Below are 25302 nucleotides of genomic sequence, written 5' to 3' on the forward strand. Positions count from 1 at the left end.
TAGTCAGTGACAATCATTCACTTTTATATAATATCCATTAACGAGTGAAAGTTCTTACATTAAATGATAATAAAGTGTGTTTAGCAAACGTTTTGCAGAGACATGTTTTTAAATCAAGGTTAATTACACTCTTTTTGTTTTGATTATTGTAACGATAGCATTGCAGCATCGTATCAGTTTGTTTGCCATGAGAAGTCTCTGATAATCAATGTACCCCTCAAAGTTAAAATGTAATCAATCTCAAAATGTAAAATAAGCTACCTCTTTTACACGTTTGTGTTTAGTGATCAGGTAATTGTCACTGGATTTTGAATTAAGTGAAAAGTCACATCTTAAGTGATCACCATCAATCATCGTTTTCATGATAGATCATCGCTGCCATGAGTAGCCGAGTCCTCGAGTACTCGTGCCCATCCCTAGAGGCAGGCCCTATATGTTTGCTCTTCCATGCTAGCAAAACAGGTTGAGCTTAACGTTCTGTGTCAGTAACATGCAAATGGCAACATGGAAAGCTCCAAAAATGCATTGCTTAGAAAAACATCAGGCATGGCAGTTAAGAGAGAGAAATGAAACCAGAGCCAATAACAGGTCTGACACTTTTGCAGGCTGTGAAAAATTACCATTTCTTTTCTTTGAAATACAAAATCAGCATAATAATATGAATGAAAATTTGCATGAATTGCTTAGTATTTGGGAAGTCCCCCTTTTGCTTTATTGACAGGATGCAAGCTGGCATAAACTCTACAAGTGTGTGCAAAACCAAAGTATGCTTTTATGTTCTGAAGAGTATGTTATGTGCATCAGTGGGAGCAATGAAATCTGTCCTATGGCCTTCACAAAGGAGCTGACATGGTCAATTTACATTTGATGAGGGACCTAGAAATAGTGCAGAATCATAAATATTTATTCTTTATTTTATAAAATATCTTTTATTTGTTTGCATTTTAAAAATCCCAAATCTTTCTATTCATTTCCAGGTTAAATAATTTTTTTTTTTTTTAAATCTCAGATTTGATCTCTGACTTCATCATGTAATTCAATTTTAAGAATTATCAAAATATGGCTTTGCAATGTTATACTGACCTAAAAGCTGATTTGAAGGTTCCATTCATTCAAGATGTCATAATGCATCAATGCAAATAAATGCTCATGTCATGAATAACCATGTAAAGTAAAACCAGCAGCTGGGCTTCTTTTTGCACTATAAACAGTATTTGTAACATTTGTTCAGATACACTGGCGGCCAAAGTTTGAAGAGTTCAAATTGTTCTCATCAAAAAATCCTCCACTGTTTTCCAATTATCTGTTGTCCAATGTCTGTTTCTTTGCCCACTCTAACTATTTATTTTCGTTTTTTGGTTTAAAAAGGGTCTTTTTCTTTGCAATTCTTCCCATAAGGCCTGCGGCCCTGAGTCTTCTCTTTACTGTAGTACATGAAACTGGTGTTGAGCGGGTAGAATTCAATGAAGCTGTCAGCTGAGGACATGTGAAGTGTCTATTTCCCAAACTAGAGACTCTGATGTAATTATCCTCTTGTTTAGTTGAAGATCTGGGCTTCCACATCTCTTTCGGTCCTTATTAGAGCCAGTTGTACTTTGTCTTTGAAGACTGTAGTGTGCGCCTTTGTATGAAATCTTCAGTTTTTTGGCAATTTCAAGCATTGTATAGCCTTCATTCCTCAAAACAGTGATTGACTGACAGGATTCTAAAGAAAGCGGTTTCTTTATTGCCATTTTTGACCTGATATTGACCTTAAGGCATGCCAGTCTATTGCATACTGTGGTAACACAAACAAACACAAAGACAATTTAAGCTTCATTTAACAAACCAAATAACTTTCAGCTGCGTATGATACAATGGCTAGTGTTTTCTAGTACCAAATTAGCAATTTCGCATGATTAATCATGGATAAGTAGTTGGGGTGATGGCTGCTGGAAATGGGCCTGTCTAGATTTGATTAAAAAAAAAAGGACATTTTTCAAATAGTGATTGTGCTTTACATTAGTAATGTCCTGACTACAGTTTGTGATCAGTTCAATGCCACTTGGTGAATTAAACTACCAAATTCCCTCTGAAACAGCAAAATCTGCACATCATTCTAAACTTTTGGCCACCAGTGTATGTCTCTTTGAAACAAAGCATAAACACTTCCCATATGGCAAGATAATACGCACTGTACTGGGTGACCTAATTTTTAAGCACAAAAGATCCTGAGAGAATCGTGAGCTAGACATGATTGGAATAGCTTTGGGCATGGGTTGCCGTGAGAAAAAAAAAAGTTTAAGATACCGCACATGGAGCAACACGGAGAAGCTTGAGAAGGCCACTGTGATGTTTCTGATTCTGAAAGAGTCTCTCAAAAGCCAAACACCCACACAGTGATGTAAACACAGACATGGTCGTTAAAGACAGCAGTCTGGCATTCTGAGTGCTTTTCACAGTGCAAGAAAATTGAACATGACAGATAAGAGATTGACTAAGTCACATAGGAAACTTTTCCACTTATGATGTGACTCTTTAAAAACAAAGTCTGATGTTGAAATCATCTTCACTAGTCTGCTCACAGTGATGCAATAAAAGCAACAACATTGAAAGTAGCCATGTGATAATAAACAGACACTGAGCCTTAGTTCATGTGAGCACATTTGGCGAGATGTAAATTAAACTGAACTACATTACAATACAGAGTTAAAACCTTTCAGCTTCTCCCAATCAACTTATTGCCTCACAGATCATGTCCAGACTTGATTCAGAGAGAGCAGGTAAGATCATGTTGCATAACTAACATGCCTATAATCAGGGTCTGCAATCTCAGTCAGTGGATCTGACACAAACCCACAGTAGGAGCACATGGTCTGAGAGGAACCCTGCAAATGCCCAGAACCTATTGCACCCCAGCAAAATGAGAACTCCAGCACCCAAAAGAGTCCAGCACACAACGTAGCCCAACATCCCCCCATTTCCAGAGTGACCAACATACAATGCACCAAGTACACAAATACCCCGCCAAATAGAACACCCAACACAAAGATCAGCCCAGCACAGTGTCTAGCATCCAGAGCATCCAAAATCCAAAGCACCCAGCACAGTGGTCAGCACACAGAGCAGCCCACCACTGAGTGCCCAGCACATAAAGCAGCCCAGTACACAGTGTCTAGCATCCAGAGCATCCCAAATCCAAAAGCACCCAGCACAGTGTTCAGCACTGAGTGCCCAGCACATGAAGCAGCCCAGTGCACAGTGTCTAGCATCCAGAGCATCCCAAATCCAAAGCATCCAGCACACAGTGTTCAGCACACAGAGCAGCCCAGCATATAAAGCAGCTCAGTACACAGTGTCTAGCAATCAAAGCATTCAGCACACAAAGCAGCCCAGTACTGAGTGCCAAGCATCCAGAACACCCCATATCCAGATTGTCCAGAACAGAGCAGCCCAGTACTGAGTGCAAAGCATCCAGAGCACCCCAAATCCAGAGTACCCAGCAAAGAGAGCAGCCCAGCAACTAGAGCCACCCAAATCCAGAGTGCCCAGCAAATAGAGCACCTAACGCAAAGATCAGCCCAGCGCTGAGCTCACAGCATCCAGAGCATCCCAAATCATAAGCACAGCACATACAGTAGCCCAGTACGGAGTGCCAAGACACCCCAAATCCAGAGTGCCCAGTGAGAAAATGCCAAACATCCAGAACACACCAAATCCAGAGTGCCCAGCAAACAGAGTGCACAGCACACTGTGTCCACCACACAGAGCACCCCAAATCCAGAGTGCCCAGCAAACAGATTGCACAGCACACTGTGTCCACCACACAGAGCACCCCAAATCCAGAGTGCCCAGCAAACAGATTGCACAGCACACTGTGTCCACCACACAGAGCACCCCAAATCCAGAGTGCCCAGCACACAGAGCAGTTCAGTACATACAGCACCCAGAAACCACAGCAGCCTAGCACAGACTATTCACACAGCCAGAGAATGTATGTCAAAGAAAAAAATAATCTCAGACCGAATGAACCAAAGACAGGCCTTTGGCCCAAATGCAACACTATACTTGCACATCTTCACCACAGATGTGAAAACATGCATGTTAATTCAGTAATAATAATTATCACATAATGGCGGGGACAACAAGAGCACTGGCTTAAATGCACACGTTGTTAAAAGTCCTCGTACAGCAGGACATTCCATTCAAATGGATAAGAGGTCCAAAACAGTGGACAGTTACTGTGTATCAGTGTAAAATATCCTGTTGTGATTTGACACGGGCCGTCACAGACTGTGAGCTACGAGCCACTACAGGAATGACGCAAAAAAACGACATATTGAAATAAATCGGTCACAGTATACAGTCCAAGATTAAACAGAATTAACATCATCCTATTCGGAGTCAATCTGAATTATTCAAAGTAAAGATACTGGGCCCTATGTGTAAAAGCATATGATTAATGTGCTTCAAAGTGACTAATGATTATCGAATATGCTTTATTATTCTGTATTCACACATTCACGCCGCATTTTTAAACCACACACAGAATGTGTAAAACATAATAAGAATAATCATATCAATTTAACAGTATTTATAATCGCCCGTTTGCATCTCTGCTGTATTTCTCGGTCAGGTGTATGAATATCAGCTCCCATATTTCCCCACAATCACCGATGGCGATATGCTGCACACATTTCACCTACTGTAAGTCGGCATCTCATTGTATCTATTTACTCACCCGCAGAGCAGACAGGTCGATCTCATCCAGGCTCCTCGCTGGAGAGTCACTCGCCATGATTATCTTCGCGTGCACAAACAGAAATCAACAATATAATGTCCGAATTGTCATGTAAACAGAAGCTGAAGCGATCCGTATTCAAACCAAACAGGTCTGGATTCACTTCAATCCGGCCAGATGAAGCTCCCGGATGATATTTCTAGCGTGAAGTCACTATTGTCCGCGATTCCGGATGTGTATAACCGACCTTTGCAGTTATTTAGGCGCTATATGCAGGTAAAGGACACATCGCGAGAGGACGTGTGTGAATTAGGGCTCGGGTGGTGAAGAAGGCGTGTCAATCACAGGGGTTTCTAGGGAGTGGTCAGGGTGATGGGCGGGGCTAAACTACCTCAGATGTACGCCCATAGTTGTGTTATTATTAGTTTATTATTAGACTCTTGTGTACAATCACAATGGGTATTTAGCAATTTAACACTAATATAGCTGTCACCACTAGGGTGTCAATTGTTTGTGAAGATCGTTTTAATTATAATAATAATTAGTATTATTATTATTATTGTCAATAGTATAATAATTATTATTATTTCAATTAACAATAATAATGATAACATAGGCGTATGAGATAATTTTTGCTATAATAATACTTGTAAAAATTGTTTAAGTATATATTACAATAAATACTATTGCAATATATAATAAAACGCATTGTTACTGTTTATATAACACTAACATTAACATGTGTTTTATATATTATAAAAAATACATAAAGGCTACGATTTCATATCGTTATTTATATTTAATATATTAATATTTAGAATCAATCTTTAGTATTATTATCATTATTTTTATTGTTACAACAGCTACTATAGTTATTGCTGTGTGATGCAGTGTGAGTAGATAAGTCAGAAACACATCAGACTGAGACTGAGTCACAAACAGCGCTTCCTCTCAACTTCCGTTTATGTAAGCGTCATGATTTATGAAACACCTTCCCTCATCAACTTTCCTATCTGCAATTGCCTTGACAGACAACATCCTATACTGATACACTCAGTCTGTCTTAAAAACAGTGCTTTTGACTGTTCTGAACACACTCACATTTTACATTTGATCATAATTGTGGGAATGAACCATAAATGATGTGTGAGGAATTCAGTCATTGCTGGGACGGGACTGAAATCAACATGCAAGCTCCCAAAGTGGGTGAAAACGCTCTCTGAAATGATTACAATCACATTTAATCAGAATAATTTGGATAAGTGATGTGCTGCGCTTGTCTGTAAGTGCCCAAAACAGTCTGTGATCATGTCACAAAGCAAATGAATGACACTTGAAGGAATAGTGTTCCATCTAGTGGTGGATGTTTGGAATCATTCAATCGAAGACAGCTGAGTTGAGTATTCATTATTCTGAAGGCACTTTGCCCCCCATTCAGACTACTTCATCAGTGCATAACTTCTCCGGCTGAGGACAAGGGAAAAATAAAAAATAAATCGTAATAAACTAAAAATAAACTTAAACTAAACTACATAACAAGCAGCCACTTACAGATGATAACAAAGTAAATGTGGATACATGCAGGATACATACCTCCAGGTATTCCACTACAGATTACAGAATACATGCTGTAAAATGTCAAATGTCATTTGTAATGTATTCTGTTAGATTACTCAAGGTCAGTAACATATTCAAAATACTTTGGATTACTTCTTGGTAACATGTGCATGTAAAATGGCTAGAAATAGCATTTTAACTTAGCGTAAAGCTGACAATTGACACAAGGCTTATTTATATTTCTCCAAATTACTTCAAACTTACTTCAAACGTACTTCTCTGTGTGCTCGTATGAATGTAACACATAAGAAAGTGTTTCACCGCTGTTCAAATGCACTTTGGATCGCATCATTTATATGTATATATGTTTTCCATCTGAAAGCACTAAATATTAAATGAAATAAATGACAATAAAATGCAAAGACATCTCTCCAGTAATCAAAATTATTTTTGAATGTAACTATTCTAATAATCAATTATTTAAATTGCAACTGCAGTGGAAAACAGTTACTTATATTTTGTATTTTAAATACGTAATCCTGTTACATGTATTCTGTTACTACCCAACCCTGAATCTTATAGGAATGTGCATCTCTTGACATCATACTTTAAACATTTTTTAATTCTGTCATCATTTTCTCACTCTCATGCTGTTCCAAAAAAATATTCTTCTTCTCTAGAACATTAATTGAGATGCCAGTCAGAATGATTGGGACTGACACCCTCAGTCCACATCCACTTTTATTGCATGGAAAAGAGCAGTGTCAGTCAAAATTCCTCCAGCTGTGTGCCACGGGGAAGTCAAAAGGGTCTGAATAATCTGAAAATCGTTATTTTTGTGTGAACTATTCTTTTAAGGTTTTCCCACAACTTCTTGTATCTTGAAATTCTCTCGTTTTATAAATCCATGTTTCCCCAGAGTAACTCCCTGTCAAGCATTCAGCCAATGTAAAGGCTTTCAACTTATCAGTCTGGCATATGTGTGTGCTACATTTCTCTCATTCCTCTGTTGCTCTGTGCTCTTTGCCACATAACAGTCTTTCAGCACAGTTAAGACTGTTTTGTTCACTCAAGTCACTTTCGCCTGTAGAAGCAGGTTCATTTGAAAACCTGATTGGGTGCTTGTGCATCTAGCTCCATTCAGTTGTTATCTATCCAAAATCACATTTAGCATTGCCATTATCTGAGAGAAAATGTTTTGTGCTGACAATGTTGTCAACCCTATTGCAGTAATTGCAGCAATAGCTGATTTGATCCTTTGTCTCTATGTGGCTTAGTCTGATCACATTTCATGCTTTCAAACCTGATTTGATCCTATTCATCATGATCGCTGCTGTTGAGATTTTCTCCTATTGGAAGAAATGAGCGATTATCTTTCTTTCCCTGTCTAATGGTCTATGAATTAACTAATAGCATTACTAGAACAAAACCATTCAAACCAGCATAAATGTCACTCAAGACTTCACTATGTCAGTGTGTGACACATTATGCTGAGAAATTTATGAAGAGAGAAACCAGTGTTATGCAACATTTCCCCTTGGATTGCCGTGAAGAATGATTCAGACATTAAGTAGGTTAATTAGGCATGTAGCATCACATGAGAAGATCATCAAACTTATGTATGGGTAAAATACTTATTGCTACTTAATACAGTTTGTAAGTAGTAGGTGGAGTTATTGAGCGATGACATCTTTTTGTAATTAACATTTTTCATGTACATATGTACATGACAAAGAAAAATCCAAAACATATAAAAGGAATCAATATTTTACATTCAAACCCCATTAATACAATCCCACCCTGACCCCCAACAAACACCCCTGTGGTCCCACATAATAACACACATGCACAAACCCAGAAAATATATAAATAAATAAAATAATAATAATAAACATACATAATTAAGCTAAACTACACACTCCACATCTCCTCCCCAAGAGTACCCCCCAAAAAACACAATAATTGCCCCATTTTTTAACAAATATGTCCCTAATCTCCAGCCTTCTATTTACCACTTTCTAAAATGCAGCTACCCTCCCCATTTCGCTACCACTCTGAAAAAGAGGTCGCTCCATTCGATTTCCAACCCCTTAAAATTATTTGCCTGCCGATCATGAGACTGGTCAGAACCCAATTTTTTATTTGATTATCCCCCAAATTTATGACTGCCCCATCACCCAAAATACAGAGTCTGGGGCCAAGTAATATTTGAATGCTCAAAACGTCACACAAATCATTCTGAAACTTTAACCAAAAATCTTGGATCTTAACACACCCCCAAAAAACATGGGTTGTGTCTCCAATTTCTGATTGACATTGCCAGCTGGTGGGTGTGTCTTTAAGACCAAGCCTATATAATCTAGAGGGTGTCCAATAAAATCTATGTAAAATCTTAAATTGCATAAGGCAAACCGTTGCATCTTTAGATGCAGACTTGACATTTTATAGAATCCTAGTCCACACTCCTTCCTCAAATACCAAATTTAAATCTTTCTCCCATAATCTCTTGATAGAAGTTAAAGCTCCATCCCAAAGACACTGAATTAGCAGGGAGTAATACACTGATGCCTCATGACCTTTCCCAAATCAGCAATAACCTCTCCCAAAGCACCTGGCGCCTTAAGGGGGTGTTTGCTACTCCCAAAAACAGTACAGAGCACGTGGCACCGCTGTAAATACCTATAAAACTGAGATCTGGGAATCCCAAAATGATGACCCAAATTTTGATAGAAAGGCTTTGCAATGGCAAAATAGTGGCAAGGACTTCCTGTTCAATAGAAAACAAGGGAGGGGCTATTTCAGGTGGAAGTGACCAATGAGCCAAATGTCTGAGACTGACTGCATAATAATAAAACATAATCTTGCATAGGCCTAGCACACCTTTTTCAATCGGCCTATGTAATTTGTTGAAATGTAGTCAGGGACTTTACCATTCCAAATGAAGGACTTCACTATGCTATCAAATTTCTTGAAATAAGAGAGGGGGAAATATACAGGGAGTGACTGTAGCAGGTAGTTGAATATTGGAATACAGTTCATTTTAATAACATTAATAAATGTCAAGAAGCCCATCTGTCCAGATTTTTCGAAAACCTTTTTATTGAAGGGTCAAAATTAACTCCAACTAAATCAAACAAATTTGCTGGGAATAAAATATCCATCTTTGGGCCACTAGAAGGTGCCCAGCTGGAAGGCCGTTACTGGACAATACGCTGTCAGAGCCAAAGCTTCGGATTTAGACCAATTCACTTTGTATCCAGAGAACTTGGAAAGGGAATTAAACATTCTGTGGAGGCTAGGTACTGTATATATCTGCAAGGGTCAGAGACAAATAATAAAATATAATCTGCGTAAAGCAGAAGCTTATGGGCCACACCTCCCGTCATCACCCCTGGAAAATCATCTCACCTCCTCTCTTATCGCGGCTGCTAATGGTTCCAGGGCAAGACAGAACAATAATGGGGAAAGAGGACAAACATGCCGAGTGCCCCTATTCAGAGTAAAATAATCTGAAATTAATCAATTTGTTTGCACTGCTGCTACATGGTGTCTATAAAATAAATTAATCCAACCAATAATTGTACTCCCAAACCCATACATTTCAAAAATGTAAAAAGGTAATCCCGTTATACCATATCAAATGCCTTTTTTGGCATCAAGTGAGATGGCAGCAACTGGAGACTGATCATTTGCTGACCACATGCTATTGATGAAATGCCTAATGTTGTCAGATGAGTTGTGGCCCCTAATAAACCCTACTTGATCTATATGTATAAGAGATGTCATAACTTGACATAACTTACTAGCTTGATCAGGGAAATTGGACGGTAACGTTTACACTCGCTTGGATCTTTGTCCTTTTTAAGAATCAGACTGATCTGGGATTGTGTCATGGTTGGGGGAAGCTTTCTATTCTTTAATGATTCAGAATAAACTTCTAACAAAAGTGGAGCCAATTCTGTAGTATAAGATTAAAAAAATTCAGCGCCAAAGCCATCTGGCCTCGGAGCCTTGCCTGTAGGCAGGGCATTAATTACCTCGCCAAGCTCCTCCACGTTTATCTCAGAATCAAGATCATTATTTTGCTCAGTCGTCAGTTTAGGGAGTTCTAATGGTTCCACTAAATTTCTGGAACTATAAAGATCAAGATAGAATTCTTTAAAAGCATTATTAATATCAATGGCCGAGGTAAAAATTTCCCCACAAGCAGATTTCACTGAATGGTATAAAAAGACTCTCTCTGCTTTATATATCTAATCAAACGCTTCCCTGCTTTGTCCCTTGACTTAAAATATGACTGTCTTGCCCCAAATAACCAAAACACCACTTTCTGTGACAAAATAGTATTATATGTGTATTTCAATCGTGTCAATTCTCTGAGGCCATCAGACTACATTCGGCACTTCAGCTCTGCCCTTTTAATATTCTCTTCCAACTCCACGAGTTCTTGTGCTTTGGATTTTTTGGTGAATGAGGCATACTGTATGATCCGCCCCCTAAGAACTGCCTTAATTGCCTCCCAAGCCACACCCACAGAGGATTCTGAGGACCAGTTGGTCTCCATATAAATATTGATTTCAGTCTTTAACAATGATGCCAACTATGATGTCTTTTTCTCTGTATGTGGTAACATCTCAAAACTCAACTGGGCATGATCTGAGACTAAGATGTTTCCAACTGAGCAGTCAACAACAGATGAAATGAGGGACATAGATATTTAAAATATATATATATATATGTATTCTAGAATAAATGTTATGGACTGATGAAAAAAAAAATGTATAGTCCCTACCAGATGGATTTAAATGTCTCCAAATATCTGCAAGACCAAGATTTTTACACATCATTTGAAGCGTCAATGTTGCTCTAGGAGGCTTACACACTTTTGCTTCACTATGATCAGGTACTGAGTCCATCAAAAGATTAAAGTCTCCTCCAAATATCATGAGGGGTGCCAGTGGCTTGCAACGTCCCTTCAAGATCTATAAAAAAGCCCTGATCATCAGCATTAGGTACGTAAATATTAGCCAAAATCATCCATAGCCCCTGAATTTCTCCTAAAACAATGATTCTTCCTAATTTCTCTTTAATCTATTTGACACATTTGAATTGTCGAAGTTTATTTATCAGTGTAATGACTCCCCTACTCTTACTTGAGCCAGCACTAAAGAAAACATGTCCACCCCATATCTTTCCAAATTTTTCAGCTTCCTGCGGGGAAAGAAGCATTTCTTGAAGAAACACTAGCAGTGGTTCTCCCACTCCAGGTGGTCGACAGTGAGCGGTGACAGTGATAACTGTCCTCCCCGCTCAAGGACGGTGGTCTTCCCTTTGACCCCGCTGTGTTTTAGTGGCCGGTAGGGAGCCCTTGCTTCCCTCGCAGTTGGCGGTCGTTCCTCCGCTTTCAGCCGGCTGGGCTCCTCAGTTCCCTGGCGGATGGCTTTGGGGTGGATGGTAGTGGCGAGGATTCTACTACGGCGTCCCTCCTCCTTCCCGGGATTTGGCACCAATGTAACAGGGTAAAAGAGAAAGGAAGAGGTGAGAAACAGACGAAGCATCAAAGTAATATTTAATTAAACAAAAACACACAAACGTAACCACATACAGGGCTCTCTCTCCCGAACTGCCCTCTCGTCTTTATCCCTCTCGTCGACTCGATTAGCTTGATTAGGGGCTGGCCGTGCATCATCACGGCCCAGCCCAGCCCTCCTACTTGCCACACTGAGCTTTAAAGATGCAAGTTTCTTTGTTCCTGAATTGGTGTTATCAACTCTTCATTCCTCTGTTAGTAAATGTTACTTGGAGACATAACACAAATAGTCTCAAATCTGATGACAAAATTACATAGACATGGTGGAAAAAGAAATGGAGAGGGAACAGAAATTGAGGAAAGTGAATTTGAATTTGATAGCTGTTAGCAAATTATCAGCAAATCATATCTGCAAATAAGACTCAAGTGGTTGTTGTATTTGGTCTGAGTTTAATGTCAGACTAACTTACAATTATTATGTTATGAAAGCTTGACATAGTATTTAGAAGATAATTTGGGTTTCATTTGGATTAGACTGGTTATTGGATAATAATTTGGGTTAATTTTGGGATATGTTAAAGACAGTTTGAGTTCAGTCTGGGTTATCTTATTTACAGATAAATATGGTCCAGTCTGGGTTATTTTTGGTTATTTGATGATAAAAAATGTGTTCAGTTTAGGTTATGTTGGGAATTTGAAGAAAATGTGTGTTCAGTTTAGGTGGGTATCTAAAGATAATTTGGGTCAGAAATGAAAGGGGCCTCCAGGCAAAAATTCAACATAATTTACAAAAATGCCCCCAAAATTCAAAATGTTGGGGCAAAAATTGACCTTGTAATGAATTCTTCTGGTTTTTATTTGAAACATCTGATATTTTTGTTAATAGTCAATTATTGTCCTAGTAATACATATTATGATATAAAATGAGTTTATGTTGATTTAATTTTTAGGGTAAAGGGTGATAAATTCTTAATCTTGAGAATATGTATTAATGAATTGATTCAATTGATGTATTTGACAAACAAATGAGACAGTTTATGTTTTTAAATGGCTAAAAAATGCCATAAGAAATTTTAGAAATATCCTTAAAAATAAAATCTAGTGGGAAAATATTGACCCTAAATGTAAAAGTAAATTTCTGACAATGATTTGGGTTGAGTTTGGGTTACATTGGGTATCTGAAGATGATATGGGTTAAGTTCGGGTTATGTTGGGTATTTGAAGATGATATGGGTTCAGTTCGGGTTATGTTGGGTATTTGAAGATGATATGTCAAAGATAGATAGCTAGAAATGTGAACAAGCATAGTTTGCATGGGACAACGGCTCCATCTACAGACCAAAATAGTGTGAAATCATTTGGTTTAATCATTTGCATTACATCAATGCACATAAATAGTTCAAATGTCACAGGTAATTTGTGTTCTTGACAAGACATCTTTTGTGCAAAAAAGCAATCCATGGGGAATGGGTAGAAAGACATGAAGGAAAAGAAAACAAAAATCAGATACTGTATATCAGATAAATTCCTGAATTACCATAAAAGTGCAGATACACAGATAACAGTGCTTGGCTCACAATTTACACACATGCTTAATTTTGTTTTAACAGCCAAACAAAATGTGATCTTTACAATGACATGAAAATCTTTAACATCAACAGTTTATTTAACACGTAAACTGTTAGCAATTGATTCAATACCTCTACATGGAATGTATGAGTCGGTTTTATTACTTCAAAATTGGTTCGTAAACATCATAAGCTTGATGGGCGTAGCCGCATCTCCAGTATACTATACAGTATGGGCAAGCACTGGAATACTGGTCAAATTATTCTTCAAAGGAACCTGATTAGGCCATTTCATATCTTCATGTATCCATTTCACAGAAGCTTTGGTAGATTTAAGTTCATACTAAGCATTATGGCGGGGGACATATAAAAATAAATAAGGCCACCAAAACATGGAGATTTTACCATAGGAAACCAACAATCATGGACAACGTCCACCATCACAGACCCATAAATTACTTTGAAATAAAGTAGCATTTAGTAATACAGGGAATGTTGCAGGCTTAGCACTGCCTACAGAGAAAAGACAGAAGATACATAAAGAAAGATACAGTTGATAGTTGGCACTTCGATACGGAGAATCACTTGTATTCAGTGCATATTACAGGGCACAAAACTCATATATATATATATATATATAAACCTTTTATAGTATTTCTCCAGCAGTGTCCAATCAAAGGTCCGATGACACCCATGCCTCCATCTTACCATCTTCCAGGACTTCGTATAGTACTGAGTATAGTTAATAAAATAGTATAAGATGCATAGTTTTAGACTCCAAAAAATAAAATAATATACAAAACATTCAACAATCAAGCTTCGAATAGGGACCAAATATTCCATTCTGGTGTTGTCCAAAATTTCAGATGGGTAAACAAGTGATGGCTAAAACTATTCCAAATCTCCTTTTGTGTCTCAGAAGTGTTCATTATGTGATAAAACTGGGGAAGTTGTTCCTCGTTTGCAAGGTACACCTGCTGGATTTGCAGTTTCTTTTAAGCCTGGTGATGTGGGCACGTTCTGATCTCTCATGTCCAGACGTCCATTGGCACCATGCCTTCTTTTGATCCGATGGGTGGTAGAAGGTTCTGCTCGCTGAGGAACTGGAGAGGAAACTGGACTAGGAAGCCCCGAATCTTTTTCAGCTCCTCATGAGCACGGACAGGGTCCTCCTTCTCCAAGCCAGGCTTTGAGAGGAACCCATCCAGCTCCATAATTGCCCGGACATCACTGGACGGCAAGCAGCGGAACACCTGGAGGAGATGGAGAAGTTTCATTCAGGTGATCATGTGACAGTTAGGCAAAAAAAATTTGGACTTGAAAGTGAAGTTTGTCATTTCAGTACCATAAATATTAAAGGGATAGTTCACCCAAAAATGAAAATTATCTCATTATTTACTCACCTTCATGATATCCCAGGTGTGTATGACTTTCTATCTTCACCAGAACCCATTTGAAAAAACTAATAAAGAAAAATATCTTAGCTCAGTCGGTTCTTAAAATCCAAGTGAATGGAGATTTCTCTTTTGAAGCAACAAAAATCACAGACACTCAGCATAAACATCATACATATGACACCAGCTGTTAAATTAATGTTTTCGAAAGCAACATAATCACTTTTGGTGTGAAAAATATAAATATTTAAGTACTTTTTTCACTCTAATGAACCGACGCATGTGCGTTACAGCTGGAAGAGCAGCGCTGTTTACAAGTGAGAAGGAGGAATACTGTACAGTTGATTGGTTGGTTTAGATCTGTATTTATCTCTTTCTTTACTCACAATGGTGCATTTGTGTGCTTATCCTGAATACATCTGTATCATGGCAATAGAATACGTCACACGAGAGACTGCTTGGACTCAACCCTCTCCTGGGGCTTACCCCAGGTAACCAAAAGTGATCGTACCGCTTTGGAAGACATTAATTTAACTGCTGGAGTCGTATTGAATACACTTTGCTGACTGTCTGTGATTTTTGGAGCTTCAAAAGAGAAATCTCCATCCACTTGCATTTCAAGGACCTAATGAGCTAAAATATTTTTCTTCAGATGTGTTCTGGTGAAGAAAGAAAGTCATACACACCTGTGATATCATGAGGGTGAGAAAATAATGAGAGAATTTTCATTTTTGGGCGAACTATCCCTTTAAATTATAACTGACGTCAACAGTTAAAATCAAGATGGGTTTGAATGTTAGGTGTGTTGGCAATCATTTACAATTCTGCTCATTTTTAAAATGTCAATTTAAGATCACAGTACAACTGTATTCAGATCACCCCTTCAAGATCTTATATCATGGATCAGGAAATGGACATGATTCAGGCTAGATGGAACAGCATACAATAAAAATTGACCTAAATCCAAGGTTTTAGTACATATAAAAGCTTAGAAATACAACTAACCTTCTGGTAGATAGTGGCATTGCGGGCAGCAGTGGTCATCCACACCTCCTTGTAAAACTGGTCACTGATTGGGTCAGTAACATCAATGCTGGGGTCTGTGTTTGCGCCTAGAATCATCCTATTGATTTAAAGGAAACAGAATACAAGTGTGTTTTGCATTTGTCTAGACATTCTAAACGGAATAATTAGGTTTGAGCGTGTCTCACTTGAAACACTCCAGCCGCAAACTCAGTCCAAAGCGTCCAGCCTGATATTCCTGACCATCCATGATTGATTTCACAGTCTCAGTGTCCTCATAAATGACAGCCACCTCACTGTCTCTCTTACCCAGCATGCTGCGGTCATTGATATTGGCAGAACCTAATGGATGTACAAAGACAGATTTAATTATTATGTCTGGATGACAGCAATAACAAAAAAAGTGCAAAGGAGAAATTTGGCAGTTTGTATATGCTATTCTTTTCCAGTGAAATTCAATTTGGACCTGGGACAGACAAAAAGTAAAACAAAAGAGTAGTATGGATGTTCTACTATGACTATTGTTGTGTTCCATGCAAGAAAGAAGTCATATGGTTTACAACGACATGAGAGTAAGTTTTCATTTTTGGGTGAACTATCCTTTTAAGACATTGCACAGTTGCTGCTTTCCTTTTAAGATTGTTGAAATACAACAGTGCCCCTTTGTAGTTGTTTAAGCACCAAGGTAGCCACACATGGTTTAGGCATGGTGACTGTTAGTGAAAGAGTTGTGGACAAACATGCAGGCTGTGGGCTTATCATACACCATCTACTTGCAGTTAAACTACAGTTGCCGTGTCACTGTGTTGGAATGAGGCATGTCTGCACCCATTAACCTTGCATCAGAGAGGAAGGAGTGAAGTTTCTCTGTCTGTTTCTCCATGCAAATATTATGTTTTTTTGCACATGCAACATGGCAATACCATTTTTTACTTTTATATTTTATTTCTATGAAGACACTTTATCCTTGGACTCAAAACCATGAACTTGGTGATGCAAATATACTGTATATACAGTAAATATATTTGTCCTATGAACTGCTGTATTAAGGCAGTACCGTACCTTGACAGGAGGAGGAGCCATTTAATCTTGTCTCTAGTGTACTAATATTTCTTGCAAGTTCAGCTGACATTACAACAAATGCATCTTTCCTATAAGCACTAGTAAGCTCGAGGATGACATACAGTCATTATCTGTGTTGTTCCTGTGTGCAAATGTCTATTTTCAATCACCAATGATGACGGTGTTGTCGTCGGCAATGAGCATCTTGCTGTGCACATATATTAGTTCAGTCATCAGTCTTCCCTCGAGCTCAGCATGGGTCCTCAGACCCCCAAATGAGATGTAATTTATCCACTGATCACCCACTGCAGAAAGACAGAGAGAGGGAGAAAGAGATGAATATGATGTAAAGTTTGAGAGCACAATTTCAAGAGAAACCTCAAAGCATTTAAGGAATCGTTCACCAAAAATAACAAATTCTGTCAGTGTTTAGACACACTCATGTTTTTCCAAATGCTTTTCACTTTCTTTCTTACATGGAATACAAAAGGTGCATTTTTGAAAAATATACTGGTCACCCTTTTCCATGTAATGAAAGTGAAAGGGGACTGAGGCTGTCATGCTCCTAAATGACCATAAAAGGAATGATCAAATTGGTCCAAATGACTTGTGCGCTATTTTCCATGTCTTCTGAAGTTATATAATAGCTTTGTGTGAGGAAAAAAACTGAAATTCAAGTCGTTATTCACTAAAAATCTTTCCCTTTAGTGGGCTATTAACCACTCCAACTGGATTATTGTGTCAGTGAGTTCCAGACAAGTCCAAATAAAGAACAAATATTTCAGAGCGGTTTTGTGAATTGCAACAACTGATTCATTGAAAAGACCAGACTCCATTAGTACACAAATCAGGCATGGCTATTTGTCATGAAGGAGAGCTACAGCAGATGTCAAGATTTTCAGTGAATAATTACTTTACATTTTGTCTGTTCCTCACACGAAGCTGTCGTATGGCTTCAAAAGGCTTGGAAAGGGGGCGCCTGTGGCTCAGGTGGTAGAGCAGGTCAGCCACTAATCACATGACTCCACATGCCGAAGTGTCCTTGGGCAAGACACTGAACCCCAAGTTGCTCCCAATGGCAGGCTAGCGCCTTGCATGGCAGCTCTGCCACCATTGGTGTATGAATGTGTGTGTGAATGGGTGAATGAGCCACAGTATAAAGCGCTTTGAATACCGTTAAGGTTAAAAAGGTGCTATATAAGTGCAGACCTTTTACCATTTGCAGTATTGCATAAGTCATATTAGCCACTATTATGATACTTGTATCCCATTTTGTCATTTTGGAGCTTTACAGCCCCAATCCTCATTCGCTTTCTTTGTATGGTAAAGGGTAGCCAGGATATTCTTCAAAATTCCCCAGTTGTGTTCCATTAAAAAAGTTAATATATACACGAGGGTAAGTAAATAATAACAGAATATTAATTTTTATGTGAACTATACCTTTAAACTTCCTCATTACACACTTAGAAAGAAGCAGAGCTCCTGCTTTTCTAGAGACCAGTGAACTTTATCTATGTTGAGAACACAGTGAGAATGCTCAGTCCCAACAAATCTGTAACAGAACACCAGAAGTGCTGGATAATTCAAACAGACAGAGAAACTTCACTCCTTCCTCTCTGATGCAAGGTTAATGGGTACAGACATGCCTCATTCCACCACAGTGACACGGCAACTGTAGTTTAACTGCAAGTAGATGGTGTATGATAAGCCCACAGCCTGCATGTTTGTCCACAACTCTTTCACTAACAGTCACCATGCCTAAACCATGTGTGGCTACCTTGGTGCTTAAACAACTACAAAGGGGCACTGTTGTATTTCAACAATCTTAAAAGGAAAGCAGCAACTGTGCAAGGCCATGAGGTGACTTATTAACAGAATTGCAATGTCTTAAAAGGATAGTTCACCCAAAAATGAAAACTCACTCTCATGTCGTTGTAAACCATATGACTTTCTTTCTTGCATGGAACACAACAATAGTCATAGTACAATATCCAAACTACTCTTTTGTTTTACTTTTTGTCTGTCCCAGGTCCAAACTGAATTTCACTGGAAAAGAATAGCATATACAAACTGCCAAATTTCTCCTTTGGTGTTCTACAGAAGAAAGAAATTTCTGCATTTCTGGGTAAACTATCCCTTTAAGACATCATAATTCTGGGAATAAGTTACCTCATGGGCTTGTACAGTTCTGCTTACAAATGACAAGCTATAATTTGAGCAAACTTGTTTTAGGATGCAAATTGTTCATTTTAAATTTGAATTCTATTTTACATTATGGTAAACAGGGTAAAGCAGCAGGAAATCCTTATTTTCGAACCAAACGCGCTCTCGCACAGACAAAGCTAGACTTGAAGCAACGACTATACTGTGACAAAACGCAGCTGTCTTGAGTCTTTTTTTTACTTGACACGGCGTCTTAAAATCATGGTACATCCTGAGATGTGGTGATGGATGTAAAACATATTTGGTAGGAACGTCCCCTCAGACTATTGTGTTTTCTAAATTCAGGTCTTGGAGTATCTCTTTTTTTTCTACCCAATTTGGAATGCCCAATTCCCAATATGCTCCAAGTCCTTGTGGTGGCATAGTGACTCGCCTCAATCCGGGTGGCGGACGAATCTCAGTTGCCTCCGTGTCTGAGACCGCCAATCCATTCTTCTTATCATGTGGCTTTTTGAGTGCATTACCACGGAGACATAGCACGTGTGGAGGCTTCACGCTATTCTCTGTGGCATCCACGCACGACTCACCACATGCCCCACCAAGAACGACAACCACACATTATAGCGACCACAAGGAGGTTACCCCATGTGACTCTACCCTCCCTAGCAACCAGGCCAATTTGTTTGCTTAGGAGACCTGCCTGGATTCACCCAGCACCCCTGGACCCTGGAGGGGTGGTTGTCAGCTTCTTTACACGCTGAGCTATCCATGCCCAGGGTAGAACATGTGGTTAATGTACAAGCCAGATCTAATGGAGAACTGCAGACACTCCCTTCGCAAATAAAACATTTATGGTGTTTATAAAGAACGCATACAAATCTTAGCTCTATACTCACTTTCTTTTTTCACCTGTGAGATGATGGAGCAGTCTCCTCTAATCATGGTCCTACATAAATAGAAGAATATTAATAAAGGCAAAATAACTTTGTTTAAAAATTAGATCCAGACACAACAAATTCCCCTAGTGTCTAATTGAAATGTTCCCATTAAATTAGTCACACTATGATAACTACTATATAGAATAATAATAGATTTTTACAGCTAATATAAAATCAAATCATCATATCTTGTCACTGCGAGATTATTGTAATTGCAATATAGGCCCATAACTACATTCATTAAAGTTATGGGCTTGACTAACACCTGATACCCTGACAAACACTTCTTAAAAGGAATATTCCATGTTCAAAACAAGTTAAGAACAAACCAACAGCATTTGTGTCATAATGTTAATTACCACAATAATGTATTTCAACTCGTCCCTCCTTGTCTTGAAAAAAGCAAAAATCTGAGTTACAGTTAGGCACCTACAATGGTAGTGAACAGGGTCAATCCTTAAATGTTAAAATACTCCCTTTTCATAAGTACAGCCACAAGACATAAACAATATGCATGTTAACATGACTTTAGTGCAATAAAATCGCTTGCCAACCTTTTCTTTGTAAAGTTATATTCTATTTTACAACTTAGTTGCCTTGACAATGTAATGGTGTAAACCAACTATTTAAAAAAACAAGACTACACAACTTTTAACAGAAGAATTAACGCAAGTGCTTTTATAAAATTACAAGCATCACATTTCTGTCTTTAAACCCTCCAGAAATTGGCCCCATTCACGTTCTTTGTAAGTGCCTCACTGCAATTACATTTTTGCTTTTTTTAACGAAAAGGAGGGACGAGTCGACATAAATTGTTGTGGTAATCCACATTATGCAACAAATACTGTTGATTGAGCTTAACTTGTATTGAACCCGGAATATTCCTTTACCAATCTGCATTACCTGTAATTAAAGTGCATGACTGCCTGTATGGCACTGCCCCCTCCAGTGGTAATATTCCCCTCAAATCCAGGAAGCAGAGGAGTCACCACATACACACGGTACTTATTACCCTCCCTGTGAACCAAATAAAAAAGCCTTCTACAATATATCATGGCTGGCTATTTATTATTACATTTTATACCAGTGAAGAATACCTTCTTGTCTTTCATCAAACCTAAACAAACACTTGTCTATACATACACAATTGATTTAAAAGTTTCTCAATAGGCTTGTGTGTCTGTGTGTTAGACATACAGGTGTTTAAAATGTATTTCATGGTTCTACAATGTTAAATGGTTAAACTGAGATCTTTCATTTCAAAGAGCAAGGTTTTTGAGTGGAATGGATTTGGGTTGTTTGGGTGTGATTTATTGATCTCACCGATAGGCTTTTATGATCCTCTGGGCAATGGTGTCTCCAATTTTATTGTGAACCACCTTGTTGTCTGCGCAGCTTATAAAGAACTGGTTCTATTAGAAAAAGTTTTGAATTTTAGCCAACAGAAACACTGCCATAAGACACCCTTTATAATCTTTAGGGCATAATGACAATGGTCTCCATGGTTAGCACCCAGTATAGTTACAGTAAGTCTATTAGAGGGGGATTATAAGAACACATTAGAAGAGCCACACACCTCTATGTAGATATAGTGTTTGCTGTGTTCAATAATGTTGATGTAAGCTGCATGAATCGACTCCTCATGGTATTTTATACCCGCTGACCAGTCTGAAGCTGACCGTAACACCTAAATGGAGTGAGAATCAGACAGGATTAAAGGAGTGAGGATTAGACAGGATTAATTGAGGGTGCACCTTTTATTTGTTTTTATAAGAGTTTTAAATGAGAATATTGACATTTAAATAAAACGTTTACCTGAACATTAGTCGGGGTACAGCCAGGGACCTGGTACTTGATTTCATTTGCAGTTGTGTGAGATTTAGGAAGGAGGTACGGATAAGAGAGGGACCTGTATTTAGGCTTCATGATCTAAAGGCAAACATCCACATAGAAACAGAAAATATTGTGAGATGGCATAAAGACATTTGGCATGAAGACATTTGGCCAAAAATATGAGTGAGATGCCAGTGAAGGCTTTCACACCTTTGTGAAATTCCAGCGCTGAATGAAGTGGCGAGCAACATCTCTAGCAGCCCGCCCATGCACCACAGAGGCGATGTCATGCCAAGGCATTCTGGGAGTTATGTGCCTGTCAATGAAATCTGCAGAAAGAGCAAGTTAGAGAATACAACATTAGGATAACATTAAACTGTAATATATAAATTTAAGCTCATGTTAATATTTAAAAAAAATTATTGTTAAATTGACAAACAAACTGAAAATAACAAACAAATTTTTTTTTATGTAGAAATAAAATGTCATTTAAATATGACACAAGCATCACGGATGCAACCCTACACATACTGCAAACCTTAAATGCACAAAGTTCAAGTTTAAAAGCAGCAATTCACCATCAAAAGGTTTATCCAGCTGGATCCAGTCCTTGTGTACAAAATTGCAGTAGTCTTTGCCATGCCAGAACCGTGTGTTCCCCATCAGACCGATGACGTCTGCTTGCAATTCCTGCGCTGCCTCCGTCTCTGTGCAGAATGAAACAAACACTCAACAAAAATGAAAAAAAAAAAACACAAATTAATTTTGTATTTCTACAAAATCATGCAGGAAACCAAGAACATACTCAAACATAGAGACAAGTCGTGTATTTAATGGCAAAACTGATGGAAACAATCAGTGCTGTCCCACTGTTGCCTTACTGCGAAATCAGCCCAAGCCAATATAGTACATCAATTCAGAGAAACTTCCAAATATTACATTGGAATCGGAGATAAGAACGGTGTATAAACCACAGCAAATCACACAGTGCTCTGAGCGTTGCCCTTGTGTCAAAGAAAACTGATGAGATTCAGGGGCAACCTCTCAGAAAGTTCACACTTGAGACTTTTCACACAAGCCTGGGTCCTACTCACCACTTGGACACAAGCAGGAGGGCATGGACACCCGAAGCTCAATCCATTTTAACAAATTGTGTTGGTTGCAAATACTGTTAGAATAACCTAAAGAAAAAGGGGCATTCTTTGATCTAGTCGATACTATATTAGACAAGCAATTGTATCTAGCTAGAAGATGTTGTGACAACACATTTTAAAGGGATAGTTCACCTAAATTATGTCATTTACCCACACTCATGTTGTTCCAAACTGTAAGTCTATTCTTCTATGGAACACAAAGGGAGATCTTAGGCAGAATGTTAGCCTCAGTCACCATTTACTTTCATCTTATAGACAAAGATTTTCTTTGAAGCCTCAACCAAATCATAATGATTCAAAGATGCCTACTTTATCTGCACTTATGGTAAATAATGTAAATCATTACATAAGATGGCAGTCATATTAAAGCGCTGCCAATGGGCATCAGCAATTAGTGATGCTGTGTGATAACAGCTGAATGTGAGAGTTTAGGGCAGTAACAGTCATAAGTCTGCATTTGAGAGTGTCACAGTTCCAGAGGCGGGAGTATACTCACTTTCTTCTGAGCTCTCAACACTGCTCACGCTGTCTGCAGGTGCCAGCCCGTGTTTCTGAAGGCGTCTTCGGATGCCGAAACGAGGCTTCTTGGTCTTCCCCTGTACTTTTAGTTTTGGTTGGTCTAAAGAGTCCATGGCAAGACCTTTGCCATTGCTTTGTGCTGAACTTGATCCGTTTGATGGAGCAGCCATAGCGGGAAAGGCTTCAGAGGTGCTCTGTGCCATTTAAGACATCAAGTTATATGTTACACATGTGACTACTATCTTATTATTAATCATGAATTCTTAAATAATGGATTTCATTTAATTTCTTAATAAGAAACAATTGATTAGATATATGTTTTTTATAGATAAACTATCTATAGGCTATGGTTTATTTTTAAATTATTATTATTATTATTATTTTCACGCTTGTATTTATGATTTAATTTATATTGGTATTTTTCCACCTGTTGTCATAAAATGATTTTTAAATCACTGCAAATGGTGCTGGTGGAAGAAGTTGGAGAGCATAATATTGTAACATTTACCTTGTCTCGTTTTGCCCTTACCTCTTCTTTGCCCATTTTGCCCCTTTTGGTCTTCCGTAAGTTTTACTTTCGTCCCTTATTTAACTCCACAGTCCCCTTGTTAGCGTTCATGTTCTCTGTTATTAGTTTCACCTGCACCCGCCCCCTCTGGCTCTCGCGCTTGCTCACAATCATCAGAGTATTAGTTTCACACGCACTCGTTCTAATCACTAGATTATTAGTCTCACCTGCACTGTTCGTTTTTCCCTATATATATATATATATATATATATATATATATGCTGCCCTTTCACTTCACTCTTGTTGGTTATTGTTTAGTTTACCCCTTCGCTTTGCCAGCTCTAGTGTTCCCCTAGCTTCCCCTGTCTTTTCCTCTCGCTTGTTTCGTTTTATGATATTCTGATTCCCCGGCTTCGACCTTACGCTTCCCTTTATTACGCTCCTTTGGATTTGCCCCTTTGTTATATTCTGATCTCCCGGCTTCGACCACACACCCCCCTTGACTACTCTTCTCTGGATTTGCCCCTTTGTACTGTTGCCTGCGGTTTAATAAAGCAGTTTTACTCCGACATTGTGACTGTCTCGTCTTGTGTGTGCGCTACAAATATTTTTGGATTTGGTATATGTTTTTTTTGATAATTTTGTTATTTTTATTATAGTTTTGTTCCGTTGGAAGTGTAATTTAAATTTAGAATTTTTTTGGCGTAATTTTGTTGTGTTTCAATAAAGGAATTTAATCGTTTAAAATCTAAATCAATGGTAGAATTAGATCGAATCGAATTAGAATTGCCTTCTAATGAGGCATCTACTTATGTACGTATATCTATGGTTTCTATCTTCGTGCAGTCCAAAGTGGATTGTAGGCCAAGATATTCAATATATTCTTTGGTCCGAAACGTTTGCTATGTCTGTTTTATAATTTGCTCAGAACAATTTATTTGCACATATTTGCACTGATGAAAATATAAAAGACAAATATTTTGGAAATCTCCATATCTCATTGGGTGAATGAAGGCAAGTTGAATCTTTTCTCATTTGGCCTGTATTACAATTGAAGAATTTACAATCATGTCATATGTTGTTGATTAAGAGGCACAATCTTTGAGATTATCTATGGTTCCTAACCTCTGCAGACACGGGGAGAGTCCTGGTGACACTCCCTACATCAGTCAACCGATGCTCCTTATCATCCCAGCGACCATATGCCAAGTCAATGCCTCCCACGAAAGCCACTGATTGGTCGATGACTACAATCTTCTCGTGATGAGCCCACAGGTAGACGGAAGATGACACATGGTCAGGGTGCCTCATTACCTAAGAAAAAGAGAACTTT

General features: G+C 38.4%; 2 protein-coding genes across 2 annotated transcripts in view; both read right to left on the reverse strand.

Moving 5' to 3' along the window:
* LOC127635361 (traf2 and NCK-interacting protein kinase-like) overlaps positions 1–5023 on the reverse strand; it is an 82219-nt gene extending 77196 nt beyond the window's left edge. Inside the window, exon 1 of the mRNA XM_052115339.1 lies at positions 4721–5023. Coding sequence (XP_051971299.1) covers positions 4721–4777 — 57 coding nt within the window. The 5' untranslated portion in view covers positions 4778–5023. The remainder of the gene's footprint in view (positions 1–4720) is intronic.
* An 8136-nt stretch (positions 5024–13159) lies between these two features.
* Positions 13160–25302, reverse strand: part of LOC127635365 (phospholipase D1-like) — a 35757-nt gene continuing 23614 nt past the window's right edge. The window contains exons 14-26 of the mRNA XM_052115348.1: positions 25095–25283; positions 23439–23655; positions 22367–22495; positions 21999–22117; positions 21771–21884; positions 21532–21642; positions 21279–21367; positions 20859–20972; positions 19914–19963; positions 17025–17159; positions 15981–16134; positions 15775–15892; positions 13160–14628 (exon numbers count right to left, since the gene is read on the reverse strand). Coding sequence (XP_051971308.1) covers positions 14404–14628; positions 15775–15892; positions 15981–16134; positions 17025–17159; positions 19914–19963; positions 20859–20972; positions 21279–21367; positions 21532–21642; positions 21771–21884; positions 21999–22117; positions 22367–22495; positions 23439–23655; positions 25095–25283 — 1764 coding nt within the window. The 3' untranslated portion in view covers positions 13160–14403. The remainder of the gene's footprint in view (positions 14629–15774; positions 15893–15980; positions 16135–17024; positions 17160–19913; positions 19964–20858; positions 20973–21278; positions 21368–21531; positions 21643–21770; positions 21885–21998; positions 22118–22366; positions 22496–23438; positions 23656–25094; positions 25284–25302) is intronic.

This window comes from Xyrauchen texanus, chromosome 42 (assembly GCF_025860055.1).
Source record: "Xyrauchen texanus isolate HMW12.3.18 chromosome 42, RBS_HiC_50CHRs, whole genome shotgun sequence".
NCBI lineage: Eukaryota > Metazoa > Chordata > Actinopteri > Cypriniformes > Catostomidae > Xyrauchen > Xyrauchen texanus.